At 40.0% G+C, this 15,428-nt stretch overlaps 1 protein-coding gene across 4 annotated transcripts in view; it reads left to right on the forward strand.

Moving 5' to 3' along the window:
• ERAP1 (endoplasmic reticulum aminopeptidase 1) overlaps positions 1-15,428 on the forward strand; it is a 128,972-nt gene continuing 113,544 nt past the window's right edge. For 3 of the 4 annotated variants that reach the window (XR_014294268.1, XR_014294269.1, XM_082623634.1), the window contains exon 1: positions 1-261. Coding sequence is in view for 2 of the 4 variants with exons in the window: in XM_082623634.1 (XP_082479760.1) it covers positions 118-261 (144 nt within the window). In the remaining 2 variants the exon portion in view is untranslated. The remainder of the gene's footprint in view (positions 262-15,428) is intronic. The other variant, XM_082623636.1, reaches the window with a different exon arrangement.

Below are 15,428 nucleotides of genomic sequence, written 5' to 3' on the forward strand. Positions count from 1 at the left end.
GAGAGAGAGAAAGCGGGAAGAGAGAGAGAGAAAGCGGGGAGAGAGAGAGAGAGAAAGGACACTTTGGAGCTCTGCTGAGAGCTCCCTTTGAGTATTCAGCTGATCACTGAGCAGCACATGCATGTGCAGAAAATACCGGAGCCAGAGACTGAACCACTGGAAAAGATTAGAGGTCTTGGCGAACAGCGCGCACACAGAGCTCGTGGAAGTGGAAGGACCTGCGTCCGCCGGTCAGCTTGGAGAACCTCAAGATGCCCACAGGTCGAGTACCCAGAGGTGTCTTGCCTCAGTAGTTGAGAGCAATTAGCCCTAGATAAAGTACTGCTTCAGTCCCATTGAGCAAATCTTAAGGCAAGATCCAAAAGGATCAAATTGTTTCCAGGTAACTGTGTCCCAGCACAAAGCTCAAAAATATTAGAGTAATAAAAAAAAAATCCCCTGCCCAGCTATGTAAAAAAATGATTAGTGGTTTTTTAATAAGTTGGGTTTTTTTTTTTTTTTTTTTACTCATTGCAGCAAAGGATAATATACATGGTGGGGAACCATGGGGCCCCTCAGGTGTTAGGAACGACTTATGGGATGTGGAGGGCTGTCGAAGCAGGGCTTTGTTTTGGTTTAGATGTTCTCAGGAAGGGGGGTAATTCTATGAGTAAGCATCTTAATAAGGAGAGAAGAGCAGACCAAGCCTAAGGCTGTAACTGGTAAAGAAACAGCTGTCACTCATATCAGTCAGGATATGAAGGTGTTTTGTCATTTTTGTGGCTATGACAGTGTTCATGTTTTGCCTGTGTTCAAACATGATTGTGGAGTCAGCTTGTTTTTGTCTTCATCCATCATAGTCTCAAGAGTGGTCTTGGCTGATGGTGATGTTCCATGAAATTATTTATGTTTGACAGGAGAACACCAAGGCTGCTGTGAGTGCCAGTTCATCTCTCGGATGTCAGGGACTGCTTTTCTCTTTCTCTTTATGCTCAGCAGGTCTTGGACTCAGATTTTGTCTCCCTTGGTTCTGTGAGGCTATCAAAAGCTTAGCTCAGAGCTTCCCTGGTGGCGCAGTGGTTGAGAGTCCGCCTGCCGATACAGGGGACATGGGTTCGTGCCCCCGTCCGGGAAGATCCCACATGCCGCAGAGCGACTGGGCCCGTGAGCCATGGCCGCTGAGCCTGCGCGTCCGGAGCCTGTGCTCCGCAACGGGGGAGGCCACAGCAGTGAGAGGCCTGCGTACTGCAAAAAAAAAAAAAAAAAAAGCTTAACTCAGCTCCTCGGTTTCTTTTTCCAAACCTGCATACACCCCAGGTGCAAAAGAGCATCCTTAAATACCTCTTGGATTTCCGTTCTCCCTTGAGTCTTGGCTTGATAATTCTGTCTTTGATGCTTTAAAGATGTTTTCATATTTTGTCAGCGTTTATTGTTGTCTTGAGTAGAGGGAGGTTGGTCCAGTTACATAGCCAGCCATTATTGAAAGTGGAAACACCCTCCCCCTGCCCTGGCCCCTCCCCATAGACTTCCCTAAGCCTCAGAAAGGGTCTTACTAGAACTTTTGCCAGGTCACCATCCTCATTTACCAAAACTGTTTCAGTCTCACAGTATGTCTGATCACTATGCAGTAGCTCCACAAAATTAATGGTCGGAAGATTAAATAGTTTTCCTCCCACTCACGTCTAATCTTTCCTAACTCAACACTCATCACCTCCTTCAGCTCTCTCCCTGAACTATCCAGAGAATCATCTAACCATGTTCTTTATATGCAATTTAAACTACAAATACCCTGCCCCTTGTCCTTCTTCCAGCTGGATTGCTGCTCCTGCAACTTTCTTTTATGGAAAGTCTTTTTTTTTTTTTTGCGGTACGCGGGCCTCTCACTGTTGTGGCCTCTCTCCCGTTGTGGAGCACAGGCTCCGGCCGCGCAAGCTGAGCAGACATGGCTCACGGGCCCAGCCGCTCCGTGGCATGTGGGATCTTCCCGGACGGGGGCACGAACCTGTGTCCCCTGTATCGGCAGGCGGACTCTCAACCACTGAGCCACCAGGGAAGCCCTGAGCTAAGCTTTTGATAGCCTCACAGAACCAAGGGAGACAAAATCTGAGTCCAAGACTCCGATGGCTCATGGGCCCAGCCGCTCTGCAGCATGTGGGATCCTCCCAGACGGGGGCACGAACCCGTGTCCCCTGCATTGGCAGGCGGACTCTCAACCACTGTGCCACCAGGGAAGCCCCTCTTTTTTTTTTTAACATCTTTATTGGAGTATAATTGCTTTACAATGTTGTGTTTGTCTCTGCTGTATAACAAAGTGAATCAGCTATACCTATACATGTATACCCATATCCCCTCCCACTTGCGTCTCCCTCCCACCCTCCCTATCCTACCCCTCTAGGTGGTCACAAAGCACCAGGCTGATCTCCCTGTGCGATGCAGCTGCTTCCCACTAGCTATCTATTTTACACTTGGTAGTGTATACATGTCAATGCAACTCTCACTTCGTGCAAGCTTTCCCTTCCCCCTCCCGGTATCCTCAGGTCCATTCTCTACGACTACGCCTTTATTCCTGTCCTGCTCCTAGGTTCTTCAGAACCTTTCTTTCTCTCTCTCTTTTTTTTTTTTAACATTCCATATATATGTGTTAGCATACAGTATTTGTTTTTCTCTTTCTGACTTACTTCACTCTGTATGACAGACTCTAGGTCCATCCACCTCACTACAAATAACTCAGTTTCATTTCCTTTTATGGCTGAGTAACATTCCATTGTATATACGTGCCACATCTTCTTTATCCATTCATCTGTCTGTGGACACTTAGGTTGCTTCCATGTACTGGCTATTGTAAATAGAGCTGCAGTGAACATTGTGGTGCATGACTCTTTTTGAATTATAGTTTTCTCAGGGTATATGCCCAGTAGTGGGATTGCTGGGTCGTATGGTAGTTCTATTTTTAGTTTTTTAAGGAACCTCCATACTGTTCTCCATAGTTGCTTTATCAATTTACATTCCCACCAACAGTGCAAGAGGCTTCCATTTTCTCCACACCCTCTCCAGCATTTATTGTTTGTAGATTTTTGGATGATGGCCATTCTGAATGGTGTGAGATGATATCTCATTGTAGTTTTTTTTTTTTTTTTTTTTTCTTTTTGCGGTATGCGGGCCTCTCACTGTTGTGGCCTCTCCCGTTGCGGAGCACAGGCTCCGGACGCGCAGGCCCAGCGGCCATGGCTCACGGGCCCAGCCGCTCCGCGGCATATGGGATCCTCCCAGACCGGGGCACGAACCCGCATCCCCTGCATCGGCAGGCGGACTCTCAACCACTGCGCCACCAGGGAGGCCCCTCATTGTAGTTTTGATTTGCATTTCTCTAATGATTAGTGATGTTGAGCATCCTTTTCATGTGTTTGTTGGCAATCTGTATATCTTCTTTGGAGAAATGTCTGTTTATGTCTTCTGCCCATTTTTGGACTGGGTTGTTTGTTTCTTTAATATTGAGCTGCAGGAGCTGTTTATATATTTTGGAGATTAATTCTTTGTCCATTGATTCGTTTGCAAATATTTTCTCCCATTCTGAGGGTTGTCTTTTCATCTTATTTATGGTTTCCCTTGCTGTACAAAAGCTTTTAAGTTTCATTAGGTCCCATTTGTTTATTTTTGTTTTTATTTCCATTTCTCTAGGAGGTGGGTCAAAAACGACCTTTCTGTGATTTATGTCATAGAGTGTTCTGCCTATGTTTTCCTCTAAGAATTTTATAGTGTCTGGCATTACATTTAGGTCTTCTATCCATTTTGAGTTTATTTTTGTGTATGGTGTTAGGGAGTGTTCTAATTTCATTCTTTTACATGTAGCTATCCAGTTTATCCAGCACCACTTACTGAAGAGGCTGTCTTTTCTCCATTGTATATTTGTGCCTCCTTTATCAAAGATAAGGTGACCATATGTGCTTGGGTTTATCTCTGGGCTTTCTGTCCTGTTACATTGATCTATATTTCTGTTTTGGTGCCAGTACCATATTGTCTTGATTTCTATAGGTTTGTAGTATAGTCTGAAGTCAGGGAGCCTGATTCCTCCAGATCCATTTTTCTTTCTCAAGATTGCTTTGGCTTTTCTGGATCTTTTGTGTTTCTATAAAAATTGTGAAATTGTGTGTTCTAGTTCTGTGAAAAATGCTGTTGGTAGTTTGATAGGGATTGCATTGAATCTATAGATTGCTTTGGGTAGTATAGTTATTTTTGCAATGTTCATTCTTCCAATTCAAGAACATGGTATATCTCTCCATCTGTTTGTATCATCTTTAATTTCTTTCTTCAGTGTCTTACAGTTTTCTGCATACAGGTTTGCTCTCTCCTTAGGTAGGCTTATTTCTAGGTATTTTATTCTTTTTGTTGCAGTGGTAAATTGGAGTGTTTCCTCAATTTGTCTTTCAGATTTTTCATCATTAGTGTATAGGAATGCAAGAGATTTCTGTGCATTAATTTTGTTTCCTGCTACTTTACCAGATTCATTGACTAGCTGTAGTAGTTTTCTGGTAGCATCTTTAGGATTCTGAATAGTAACATGCCATCTGCAAACAGTGACAGCTTTACTTCTTCTTTTCCGATTTGGATTCTTTTATTTCTTTTTCTTTTCTGATTCCTGTGGCTAAAACTTCCAAAACTGTGTTGAATAATAGTGGTAAGAGTGAGCAACCTTGACTTGTTCCTGATCTTAGAGGAAGTGGTTTCAGTGTTTCACCATTGAGAACAATGTTGGCTGTGGGTTTGTCATATATGGCCTTTATTATGTTGAAGTAGGTTCCCTCTATGCCTACTTTCTGGAGAGTTTTTATCATAAATATGTGTTGAATTTTGTCAGAAGCTTTTTCTGCATCTACTGAGATGATCATATGGTTTTTATTGTTGAATTTGTTAATATGGTGTATCACATTGATTGATTTGCATATATTGAAGAATCCTTGCGTTCCTGGGATAAACGCCACTTGATCATGGGGTATGATCCTTAATGTGCTGTTGGTTTTTGTTTGCTAGTATTTTATTGAGGATTTTTTCATCTATGTTCATCAGTGATATTGGCCTGTAGTTTTCTTTCTTTGTGACATCTTTGTCTGGTTTTGGTATCAGGGTGATGGTGGCCTCATAGAATGTGTTTGGGACTGTTTTTCTCTCTGCAGTATTTTGGAAGAGTTTGAGAAGGACAGATGTTAGCTCTTCTCTAAATGTTTGATAGAATTTGCCTGTGAAGCCACCTAGTCCTGGGCTTTTGTTTGTTGGGAGATTTTAAATCACAGTTTCAATGTCAGTGCTTGTGATTGGTCTGTTTATATTTTCTCTTTCCTCCTTGTTCGGTCTCGGAAGGTTGTGCTTTCCTAAGAATTTGTCCATTTCTTCCAGGTTGTCCATCTTACTGGCATATAGTCACTTGTAGTAATCTCTCATGATCCTTTGTATTTCTGCAGGGTCAGTTGTTACTTTTCCTCTTCCATTTCTAATTCTGTTGATTTGAGTCTTCTCCCTTTTTTTCTTGATGAGTCTGGCTAATGGTTTATCAATTTTGTTTATGTTCTCAAAGAACCACCTTTAAGTTTCATTGATCTTTGTAATTGTTTCCTCCATTTCTTTTTCATGTATTTTTGAACTGATGTTTATGATTTCTTTGCTTCTGCTTACCTTGGGGTTTTTTTGTTCTTCTTTCTCTAATTGCTTTAACTGTAAGATTAGGTTGTTTATTTGAGATGTTTCCTGTTTCTTGAGGTAGGATTGTATTGCTGTAATCTTCCCTCTTAGAACTGCTTTTGCTGTATCCCATAGGTTTTGGGTCATCATGTTTTCATTGTCATTTTTTCTAGGTATTTTTTGATTCCTTCAGTGATCTCTTGGTTATTTAGTAGTGTATTGTTTAGCCTCCATGTGTTTGTATTTTTTACAGCTTTTCTCCTGTAATAGGTATCTAGTTTCATAGCGTTATGGTCAGAAAAGATACTTGACACAATTTCAATTTTCTTAATTTTACCAAGGCTTCATTGTGACCCAAGATATGGTCTATCCTGGAGAATGTTCCATGAGCACTTGAGAAGAAAATGTCTTCTGTTGTTTTTGGATGGAATGTCCTATAAATATCAATTAAGTCCACCTTGTTTAATGTATCATTTAAAGCTTGTGTTTCCTTATTTATTTTCATTTTGGATGATCTGTCCATTGGTGAATGTGGGATGTTAAAATCCCCTACTATGATTGTGTTACTGTCGATTTCCCCTTTTATGGCTGTTAGCATTTGCCTTATGTATTGAGGTGCTCCTATGTTGGGTGCATAAATATTTATAATTGTTATATCTTCTTCTTGGATTGATCCCTTGATCATTATGTAGTGTCCTTCTTTGCCTCTTGTAATAGTCTTTATTTTAAAGTCTATTTTGTCTGATATGAGAATGGCTACTCCAGCTTTCTTTTGATTTCCGTTTGCATGGAATATCTTTTTCCATCCCCTCACTTTCAGTCTGTATGTGTCCCTAGGTCTGAAGTGGGTCTCTTGTAGACCGCATATATATGGGTCTTGTTTTTGTATCCATTCAGCCAGTCTATATCTTTTGGTTGGAGCATTTAATCCATTTACATTTAAGGGGATTATTGATATGTATGTTCCTGTTACCATTTTCTTAATTGTTTTGGGTTTGTTTTTGTAAGTCTTTTCCTTCTCTTGTGTTTCCTGCCTAGAGAAGTTCCTTTAGCATTTGTTGTAAAACTGGTTTGGTGGTGCTGTATTCTCTTAACTTTTCCTTGTCTGTAAAGGTTTTAATTTCTCTGTTGAATCTGAATGATATCCTTGTTGGTAGAGTAATCTTGGTTGTAGGTTTTTCCTTTTCATCACTTTAAATATGTTCTGCCACTCCCTTCTGGCTTGCAGAGTTTCTGGTGAAATATCAGCTGTTAACCTTATGAGGATTCCCTTGTATGTTATTTGTTGTTTTTCCCTTGCTGCTTTTAATATGTTTTTCTTTGTATTTAATTTCTGATAGTTTGATTAATATGTGTCTTGGCATGTTTCTCCTTGGATTTATCCTGTATGGGACTCTCTGCCCTTCCTGGACTTGATTGACTATTTCCTTTCCCATGTTAAGGAGGCTTTCAACTATAATCTCTTCAAATATTTTCTCAGACCCTTTCTTTTTCTCTTCCTCTTCTGAGATGCCTGTAATTCGAATGTTGGTGCATTTAATGTTGTCCCAGAAGTCTTTGAGACTGTCCTCAGTTCTTTTCATTCTTTTTTCTTTATTCTGCTCTGTAGTAGTTATTTCCCCTATTTTATCTTCCAGGTCATTTATCCATTCTTCTGCCTCAGTTATTTTGCTATTGATTCCTTCTAGAGAACCTTTAATTTCATTTAATGTGTTGTTCATCATTGTTTGTTTGCTCTTTAGTTCTTCGAGGTCCTTTTAAATGGTTTCTTGTATTTTCTCCATTCTATTTCCAAGATTTTGGATCGTCTTTACTATCATTACTCTGAATTCTTTTTCAGGTAGACTGCCTATTTCCTCCTCATTTGTTAGGTCTGGTGGGTTTTTATCTTGCTCCTTCATCTGCTGCATATTTTTCTGTCTTCTCATTTTGCTTATCTTACTGTGTTTGGGGTCTCCTTTTCATAGGCTGCTGGTTTGTAGTTCACGTTGTTTTTGGTTCTGCCCCCAGTGGGTGAGGTTGGTTCAGTGGCTTGTTCGGTAGGCTTCCTGGTGGAGGAGACTGGTGCCTGTGCTCAGGTTGGTGGGGCTGGATCTTGTCTTTCTGATGGGCAGGGCCACATCTGGTGCTGTGTTCTGGGATGTCTGTGAACTTAGTATGATTTTAGGCAGCCTCTCTGCTAATGGGTGGGGTTGTGTTCCTGTCTTGCTAGTTGTTTGGCATGAGGCGTCCAGCACTGGAGCTTGCTGGCTGTTGGGTGGAGCTGGGTCTTAGTGCTGAGACAGAGAACTCTTGGAGAGCTCTCACCGATTGATATTACGTGGGGCTGGGAGGTCTCTGGTGCACCAATGTCCTGAACTCAGGCCTGATACCAGGTTGGGGCACCAAGACCCTGTGAGCCACACAGCTCAGAAGAAAAGGGATAAAAAAGGAAAGAATTAAAAGTTTTAAAATTAATACATTTAAAAAATTATTAAAATAAAATAATAATAATAGAAGAGAGCAACCAAACCAATAAACAAATTAAGCAATGATAACAAGCACTAAAAACTAAACTAAGATAAACATAAAAATCAGAAACAAATCAGTTGCAGTTAGCAAACCCAAGTCTACAGTTGCTCCCAAAGTCCACCTTCTCAAATTTGGGATGATTGGTTTTCTATTCATGTATTCCACAGATGCAGGGTACATCAAGTTGATTGTGGGGATTTAACCTGCTGCTCCTAAGGCTGCGCGGAGAAATTTCCCTTTCTCTTCTTTGTTCTCACAGCTCCTGGGGTTCAGCTTTGTTTTTGGCCCCGCCTCTGTGTGTAGGTTGCCCTCAGGCATCTGTTCCTGCCCAGGCAGGACCGGGATAAAGCTGATTAGGGGACTCTTGCTCATTCAGGCCGTGGGGAGGGAGGGGTATGCTAGTCACAATTGGAATGCGGGGCGAACCTGCTGCGGAAGAGGCCGGCGTGTTGTTGCAACAGCCTGAGGCACACCGTGTGCTCTCCCCAGGGAACTTGTCCCTGGATCATGGTACCCTGGCAGTGGCATGCTGCACAGGCTCCCAGGGGCCTGTGGATAGTGACCAGTGCTTGCATACAGGGTTCTTGGTGGCTGCAGCGGCAGCGTTACTGTTTCATGCCCGTCTCTGGTGTCTGCACTGTTGGCCGCGGCTCACACCCATCTCTGGGGCTCGTTTAGGCGATGCTCTGAATCCCCTCTCCTCGCACATCCCGAAACAATGGTCTCTTGCCTCTTAGGCAGGTCCAGACTTTTTCCTGGACTCCCTCCCGGCTAGCTGTGGCGCACTAGCCCCCTTCAGGCTGTGTTCATGCAGTCAACCCCAGTCCTCTCCCTGGGATCTAACCTCCGAGGCCAGAACCTCAGCTTCCAGTCCCCACCTGCCCTGGCAGGTGAGCAGACAACCCTCTCAGGCTGGCAAATGCTGGTCGGCACTGATCCTCTGTGCGGGAATCTCTCTGCTTTGCCCTCTGCACCCCGGCTGCATCATTCTCCTCCATGGCTCCAGAGCTTCCCCCACACCCACCCCCCATCTCTGCCAGTGAAGGGGCTTCCTAGTGTGTGGAAACTTTTCCTCTTTCACGGCTCCCTCCCAGAGGTGCAGGTCCCATTCCTATTCTTTTGTCTCTGTTTTTTTTTTTTTTCCTTTTGCCCTACCCAAGTACATGGAGAGTTTCTTGCCTTTTGGGAAGTCTGAGGTCTTTTGCCAGCTTTCAGTTGGTGTTCTGTAGGAGTTGTTCCACATGTAGCTCTATTTGTGGGGAGGAAGGTGATCTCCACATCTTACTCCTCTGCCATCTTGAAGGTCCCTCCTATGGAAATTCTTGATCTACCTGTTACCCTCTAGTTAATCTGTAAACTATGTAAAAGTGGGAGGGCTCATGTTTATACTTCTGAAATTATGTTAAGTTAATTCTCAATTTTATCTAAGAGGAATTAGAGGCTTTCTCTTTCCACCAGTGTAACTTGTTTATACCTCCCTGAAGCCAATAATTGGTATAAAAGTAGTCAGTGGAGAGTAGAGATTGATGAGTCTATCTTTGAAATAAAAAATTATCAACTAGAGAAGTCTTGGGTTACAGTGTTAAAGCCATTTATGTGCACTTTAATACTTAGCTCTCTGAACTTTATTGAACTTAACAAAATAGACCTGTCACCTTACTCTCAGAGCAAAGCAGCTTTTGAGTAACCCTAAATTTAAATTCCACATCAATGTCATTTAGTAGCTAACCAACAAATTCTCTTGAGAGGAGAGTAAAAGCAGTGGTAGCTTCATCTAGTGGTGACAAGTGTAACTGCAGAGAATCATTTTTCATAGTGCTTGCTAACGCCTCATGCAAACATACATACTGTGGTAAATAACACAATCCAAAAAGCAATTAGACACATTTACCTAATGTACAACCAAGACCTAAAATAATCAGATTTACAGGCTTGGATTTCTGATTTGTGAATTTGAGGACTAGGGATCAGAACTTATAGAAGTCTACTACTAAATATAATTTGGATACTCGAATAACTGTGCTTTGGGAGTATAGTTTTCTTTATATCAGTGGGGACATTAGCAATGAAGGAATTGTACCTCCCTTCAAACCTGTCCTGGCTGGGTGCTTTAATCACATTTTTCAAATAGAAAATTTTTTACAAGATGCAGATCTTGAGTGATTTTCCTGTGTCTGCAAGAATATTCAGAGACCTCTTCCTTTATTTAGATAAGAATTTCACTCCTTTTGAAGATATAAGGAGGATTGAAGAGGTTACATATCAGTTCAAGGCAAGAGAACCCAGCATTATCTCAGGGACCACACCCTCATCACACCAGTTGTACCTGTTAATTATTGACTAAAAGACCATAGAAAGAGTTCTGGAAAGAGAGAGCACAAAAGGTGAAATACTAAAATAAAATTTTAGCTTTAATCCAAGATTGTTTTCTTCCAGAGGGAAATATACTTTTTATTTTTAGCTCCAAATATGTTTTTTTGGTATTAAAAATATTTGCTACAGAAAAAATACTTACTTTTTTCCCTCCTTTTTCTTCTTCTTGTGTTAATTAAAAAAATTTTTTTTTAAATCGTGCAACCAGGTTGATTAAATGGACACAAGTCAACGGAAGTTAAGAGGGAACAGTTTCCTGCCCCTCCTCCCCCCATTGCCTTCAATAATGTTGTGTTCTTTCTCTTCATTTTTTTCACCTCCTGTTTTTCTCTGGATCTTTTCTGGATCAATAGTAGAGGCAGGTGACTAGAAGGAAAGGGGAAAAATAATTTTGCTTCTCAGGATACTGCTTACCCAGCTCTGTCTTGGTCCTTGAAGCTCTCCATGTGTGAAATGCTTACATATGTTTTCTCTCATGTGGATTTGTTGTTAATGTTTTTAGTTCTCTGATCAGTTCCCAAATGTCCTTCAAATCACTTGGTTAGATTTCCATATATCTATCAATAAGATTATCACTGAACACACACATAGTTCTATGAATTGGACCTCTGATAAGAAAATTTTTAAAGTTTTAACCTACACCTAAGTAAGTAAGTCACTTTGAAAAGAATAGTATTGTTCCCTTGTTCAATCTATTAAATCTTTCCAGTATTCTAAGGAAGTTACTACTGAACTTGTATCTTTAAGAGACACAAATCTAAACAATGAGATATAATACAGTTGACTCAAAAGCAGAATTCCTTTTCAATGCATTGTATCCCTCCAAGGGTTAAGTCTCTTTTATAATTGATTGACTTAACATTTTGCTTTACAATTATAGTTTGTGAAAAATAACCTTAAACCCTGAAGTATGACTTCTGTTTATCATTTGGTAGAAAATTTCCATGCAATTTGTACCAACTTTATGCATACAAAAAGTAGCAAAGTAACCCGGAAACTTACCACTATCATCTTTTTTGTAGTGAGAAACATATTTTCAATGTACATTCATTTTCCTTGAAGTGCTGAGAACACTGAGTGTTACTTTGAGAGAAGAAGGAAGCACTTATTTGCTAATCTAAGGGAAAACACAAAGACACATGGGTTGACATATTTGGCATAAGTTAAATAATGTTTAGCTTAGTTACCATATTAATAGGGCAATCATATTGCTTTGGAAGGTAACAGTGTCAAATAACCACCAAACCTTACTTAAATACAGGTGAGGGTGGCAACGTTATTTATTTAACAGACATTTATTGTGTATACGTTTTGGCAAAGTGCCATATTAGGTACAACCAGAGAGTGAAACAGTTCTTGTCCCTGTTTGAAGCGTCTGTGTACATGTGAATGTGAATATGTGTATGTGTATGAATGCTTTCACCTTTTAAAAAATCCCAACAATATGTGCACATGATAAGAAATCAAGTAGCAGAAAAGTCACAGTGAAAAGCAGCGGAAGCTTTCCCTACTCCTTCCTCCTTCAAGTCACACTTCCCAGCAGCAACCAGTTGTAAGCTTTTCTGTTTTGTTTTCTGATGGTTTTTACCCTAATTCTAAATAGTATTTTGGACCACTGTATCTTAAAATGGTGTCTATTGACTCCCTGGTTTGAAATATGAAGATTTAGTTCATTTCTACTTTCCTCAATTTCCCCTCCTACTCCAAGTTTTTTTTACTACTTCTATTTTAGTTCTTCTGTTACCTTTATATCCTTATGCAATACATGTAAACCTTGTTTTCTGATTCCCTCAACTTTAGATAGTATCTTTTTGTGCTTGAATATATAAGATAATAATTAGTGAAATGTATTGGGTATTTACTATGTGCCAGACACTGTTCTAAGCATTTTACATGGATTATCTTATTTACCCCTTATAGCAACTCTATCAGGTATCATTCCTAAATTACGATGAGAAAAGTAAGGGATGACTTGCCCCAGGTCACAAGGGTAGTAAGGTGGGAGAGGGACCAGGCAGGCTGAATCCAGACCCACAAAGCTCCACTGTTTCCCACATGAGGGTATTCTCTTCCCCCCTTCTCTTCTCCCCACTTCCACTCCCATCTTCTACCAAGCAGATCTTCACTTTTACAGCGTTAAAATAATATTTATAACCTGTCATATAATCGTATTTAAATATTCAGCTTTTTTCCTTATAGGTCAGCTCTAAAGGTTGAAAATCACTAAGTACAATTATATATTGTAATTATGTAAATATCATTCCCAGAAGAACCAAGAAGTGTGCCAGGATTACATTTTCTTCTCAATCTCTTGAAATATTTGAAGTCCTTCCTTCATTCATTTCTTCATTTATATGCTGAGGAAACATTTTTGAAAGCTTACTAAGTTTTGGGATTTGGAGAAAGGAGGTAGAGATGAATACAGTAAGAAATACAGTGTTGTCCAGCCCCATGCCTCTGCCCTTAGGGATTTATGTATAGAATTTATAGTATACCTGGGGTCAAAGAAGGCTTTGAGGAGAAGAGGGAATATAAACTGGACCTTAAAGGATGATGAGAATTTGAAAAGGGGAATGATACAAAATGAGTAAAGTGATAGGAAAAAAAAATCCCATCTCTAAAAGATGAGATTGCTAAGTGGCCTTCTTCGTATAAGTGGTTTGCACTAGATGAGTGTGTCGACGAAAATTCAATTAACAATCAAGGTAAGAAGAAAAAAAAGAAAATTTTATTCAAGCCAAATTGAGGATTATAACCTGGGAGACAAACTCTCATAAGCTCTGAGAACGCTTCGACTGGTCAGAAGGTAGAGATGCAGTTTTATACATTTTTGGGACAAAGAATTATGAATTATGTTGACAGGTTAACATTATACATAAAGTTCATCAGAGATGTTTTGGTCAGGTATGCATAGACAGATTGAGCCTTTAGGTCAGTGCAACCCCTGTACAGGATGAAAAAGTAATATTAATCTTAAAAATAACAACTCTGGCATCAGGAAAAAGGGATATCTTCCTGCCTTAAGGAGGTCTGGTTAATATATAGTGTGGATGCACATAGCTTGTTGAAAAAGGCCCATCACAAATGGGGGCATGTGTGTTTCAATTCTGACTTAGTTTGATTGTCCTGCCATAGAGAAATTTATGATTTTTCCTCATTATTCCCCGCCTTTGGAGCATAAATCTTTCAATAGAAAGTGTTACGTGACCAAACGTTTGGTCCCTTGCTGCCAGGGTGGTTTCTCACCTGCCCTGAATCCATGATGTTCCTCTAAGCTGCGACTTAACAGCCCAGTTTTTTCTTTCTTTTTCTGGGGGTTATACTAGTAGAATGCTTGGCAAGGACTGGATTGTCAATTCTAGGATGTCCAGTAGGACTTATGCCAATTTTATCCTATATGTGCATTGTGTGTGTCCATTATCTTAAATAGAACTATAGATATGATCAATAGTTTCAAATCGTTTAAGCATTATTATTTTAGTTGGAGTTTTGAACATACATTGAAAAGCACAGGGATTACTACTCTGTAAATAACGTAGAACACAATTAGTATAGCCAACAACAACAATAATAAAGTCATGAACAGAGATTAAACCATAAATGCCAGCACTGAATTATTTACCTGAGATTTCATATAGATTAGGAAGGGGATCCTTCAATACAGAGATTTGATTTTTCATGTGTCATTAGATGAGCCATATTAGAGGGCTCATCTGATACAAAAATGCAACATTCAGTTTGGATTAGAGCATAAATTACCCCTCGTAAAGCTGCTTTAAAATTAAGAGCCATTTAGTTTTGTGATATTGTTTCCCTCATCATAGAACTTTAGAATTGAGTAAAATTAATCAAACATAGTAAACAAGCATAGAAGGATATGTTGATAGGGAAACATTTTGTGGATTGTGCACTTGATCAATCATCTCAGTCTGCTGTGCAATCATTGTACACCAATGCTTTTGGTAGTAGACTTGAAGCAAGCGGTGATACATGCCATGTGTAACTTGATAGCTAGGAAAAGAATAATGATACTTATTATGAAAATAATAATCATTTCTAAAGCAGAGCAGAAAATGTTGCCTAGTTCTGAAGGGTGCCAAATAAACAGATCATTTAAAGGGTCAGTCTTTCTTACATCTTGTAACCATTTTGCGTTTTGGAAAATTTTTTCTAGGAGCATCTCAACTTCTCCAGAGTTATTGATATAAGTGCAACAAACAATGTGAGCAATAGTACAAACACTCCCTTTTTTGGCCATTAGAAAATCTAAGGCGATTTTATTACCTAATGCTACTTGGGCTAAGGAATTTAGGGATGTCTGTTGTGCTGCAATGCTTTCTGCAGTCTCTTTAGCTATTTGACCAATGGTGGCTGGTAGATTTCTGTGCCTATCCCAGTTTACATATACTCCTGCACTAGGAACTAATATTCCCCAAAGATTTTGCCACCAGGTACCTTGGTATCCTGCTAGTATGGATGGATCTCTTGACTTTATTGAGAAGAGAATGGAGGTCCATCTGTCTCTTTGTATATACACAGTGGGGTAACATAACATCCCAGTAAGCATAAACTTTCTACCTGCTAGCTGTTAAGATATTTATATGCCCATCCTTGGGAAGGTGGGTCAATTCCAATATCACATATGGAGACAAAACCTGGGGGAGCACAAATGATTCCTCTCAGAGTGCTCTCATTGATAGCTTCATCAACTGGAAGTTTTGTTAACAGATTAAATCATGGGTCACTTTTTTTGCAAGCTTTCCAAAATCTATTTTTAGGATATTGGATGTGGGAGAGTTGCTGGCATAAGTGACTTGTATTTTTCCTCTTTAAGATGTTTCTTAATCAAGTAAGGGACAGAGTGGTCCTAGAGTAAGTTGTGTCCAGTCTCT

This window comes from Mesoplodon mirus, assembly GCF_964341445.2.
Source record: "Mesoplodon mirus genome assembly, chromosome: 5".
NCBI lineage: Eukaryota > Metazoa > Chordata > Mammalia > Artiodactyla > Ziphiidae > Mesoplodon > Mesoplodon mirus.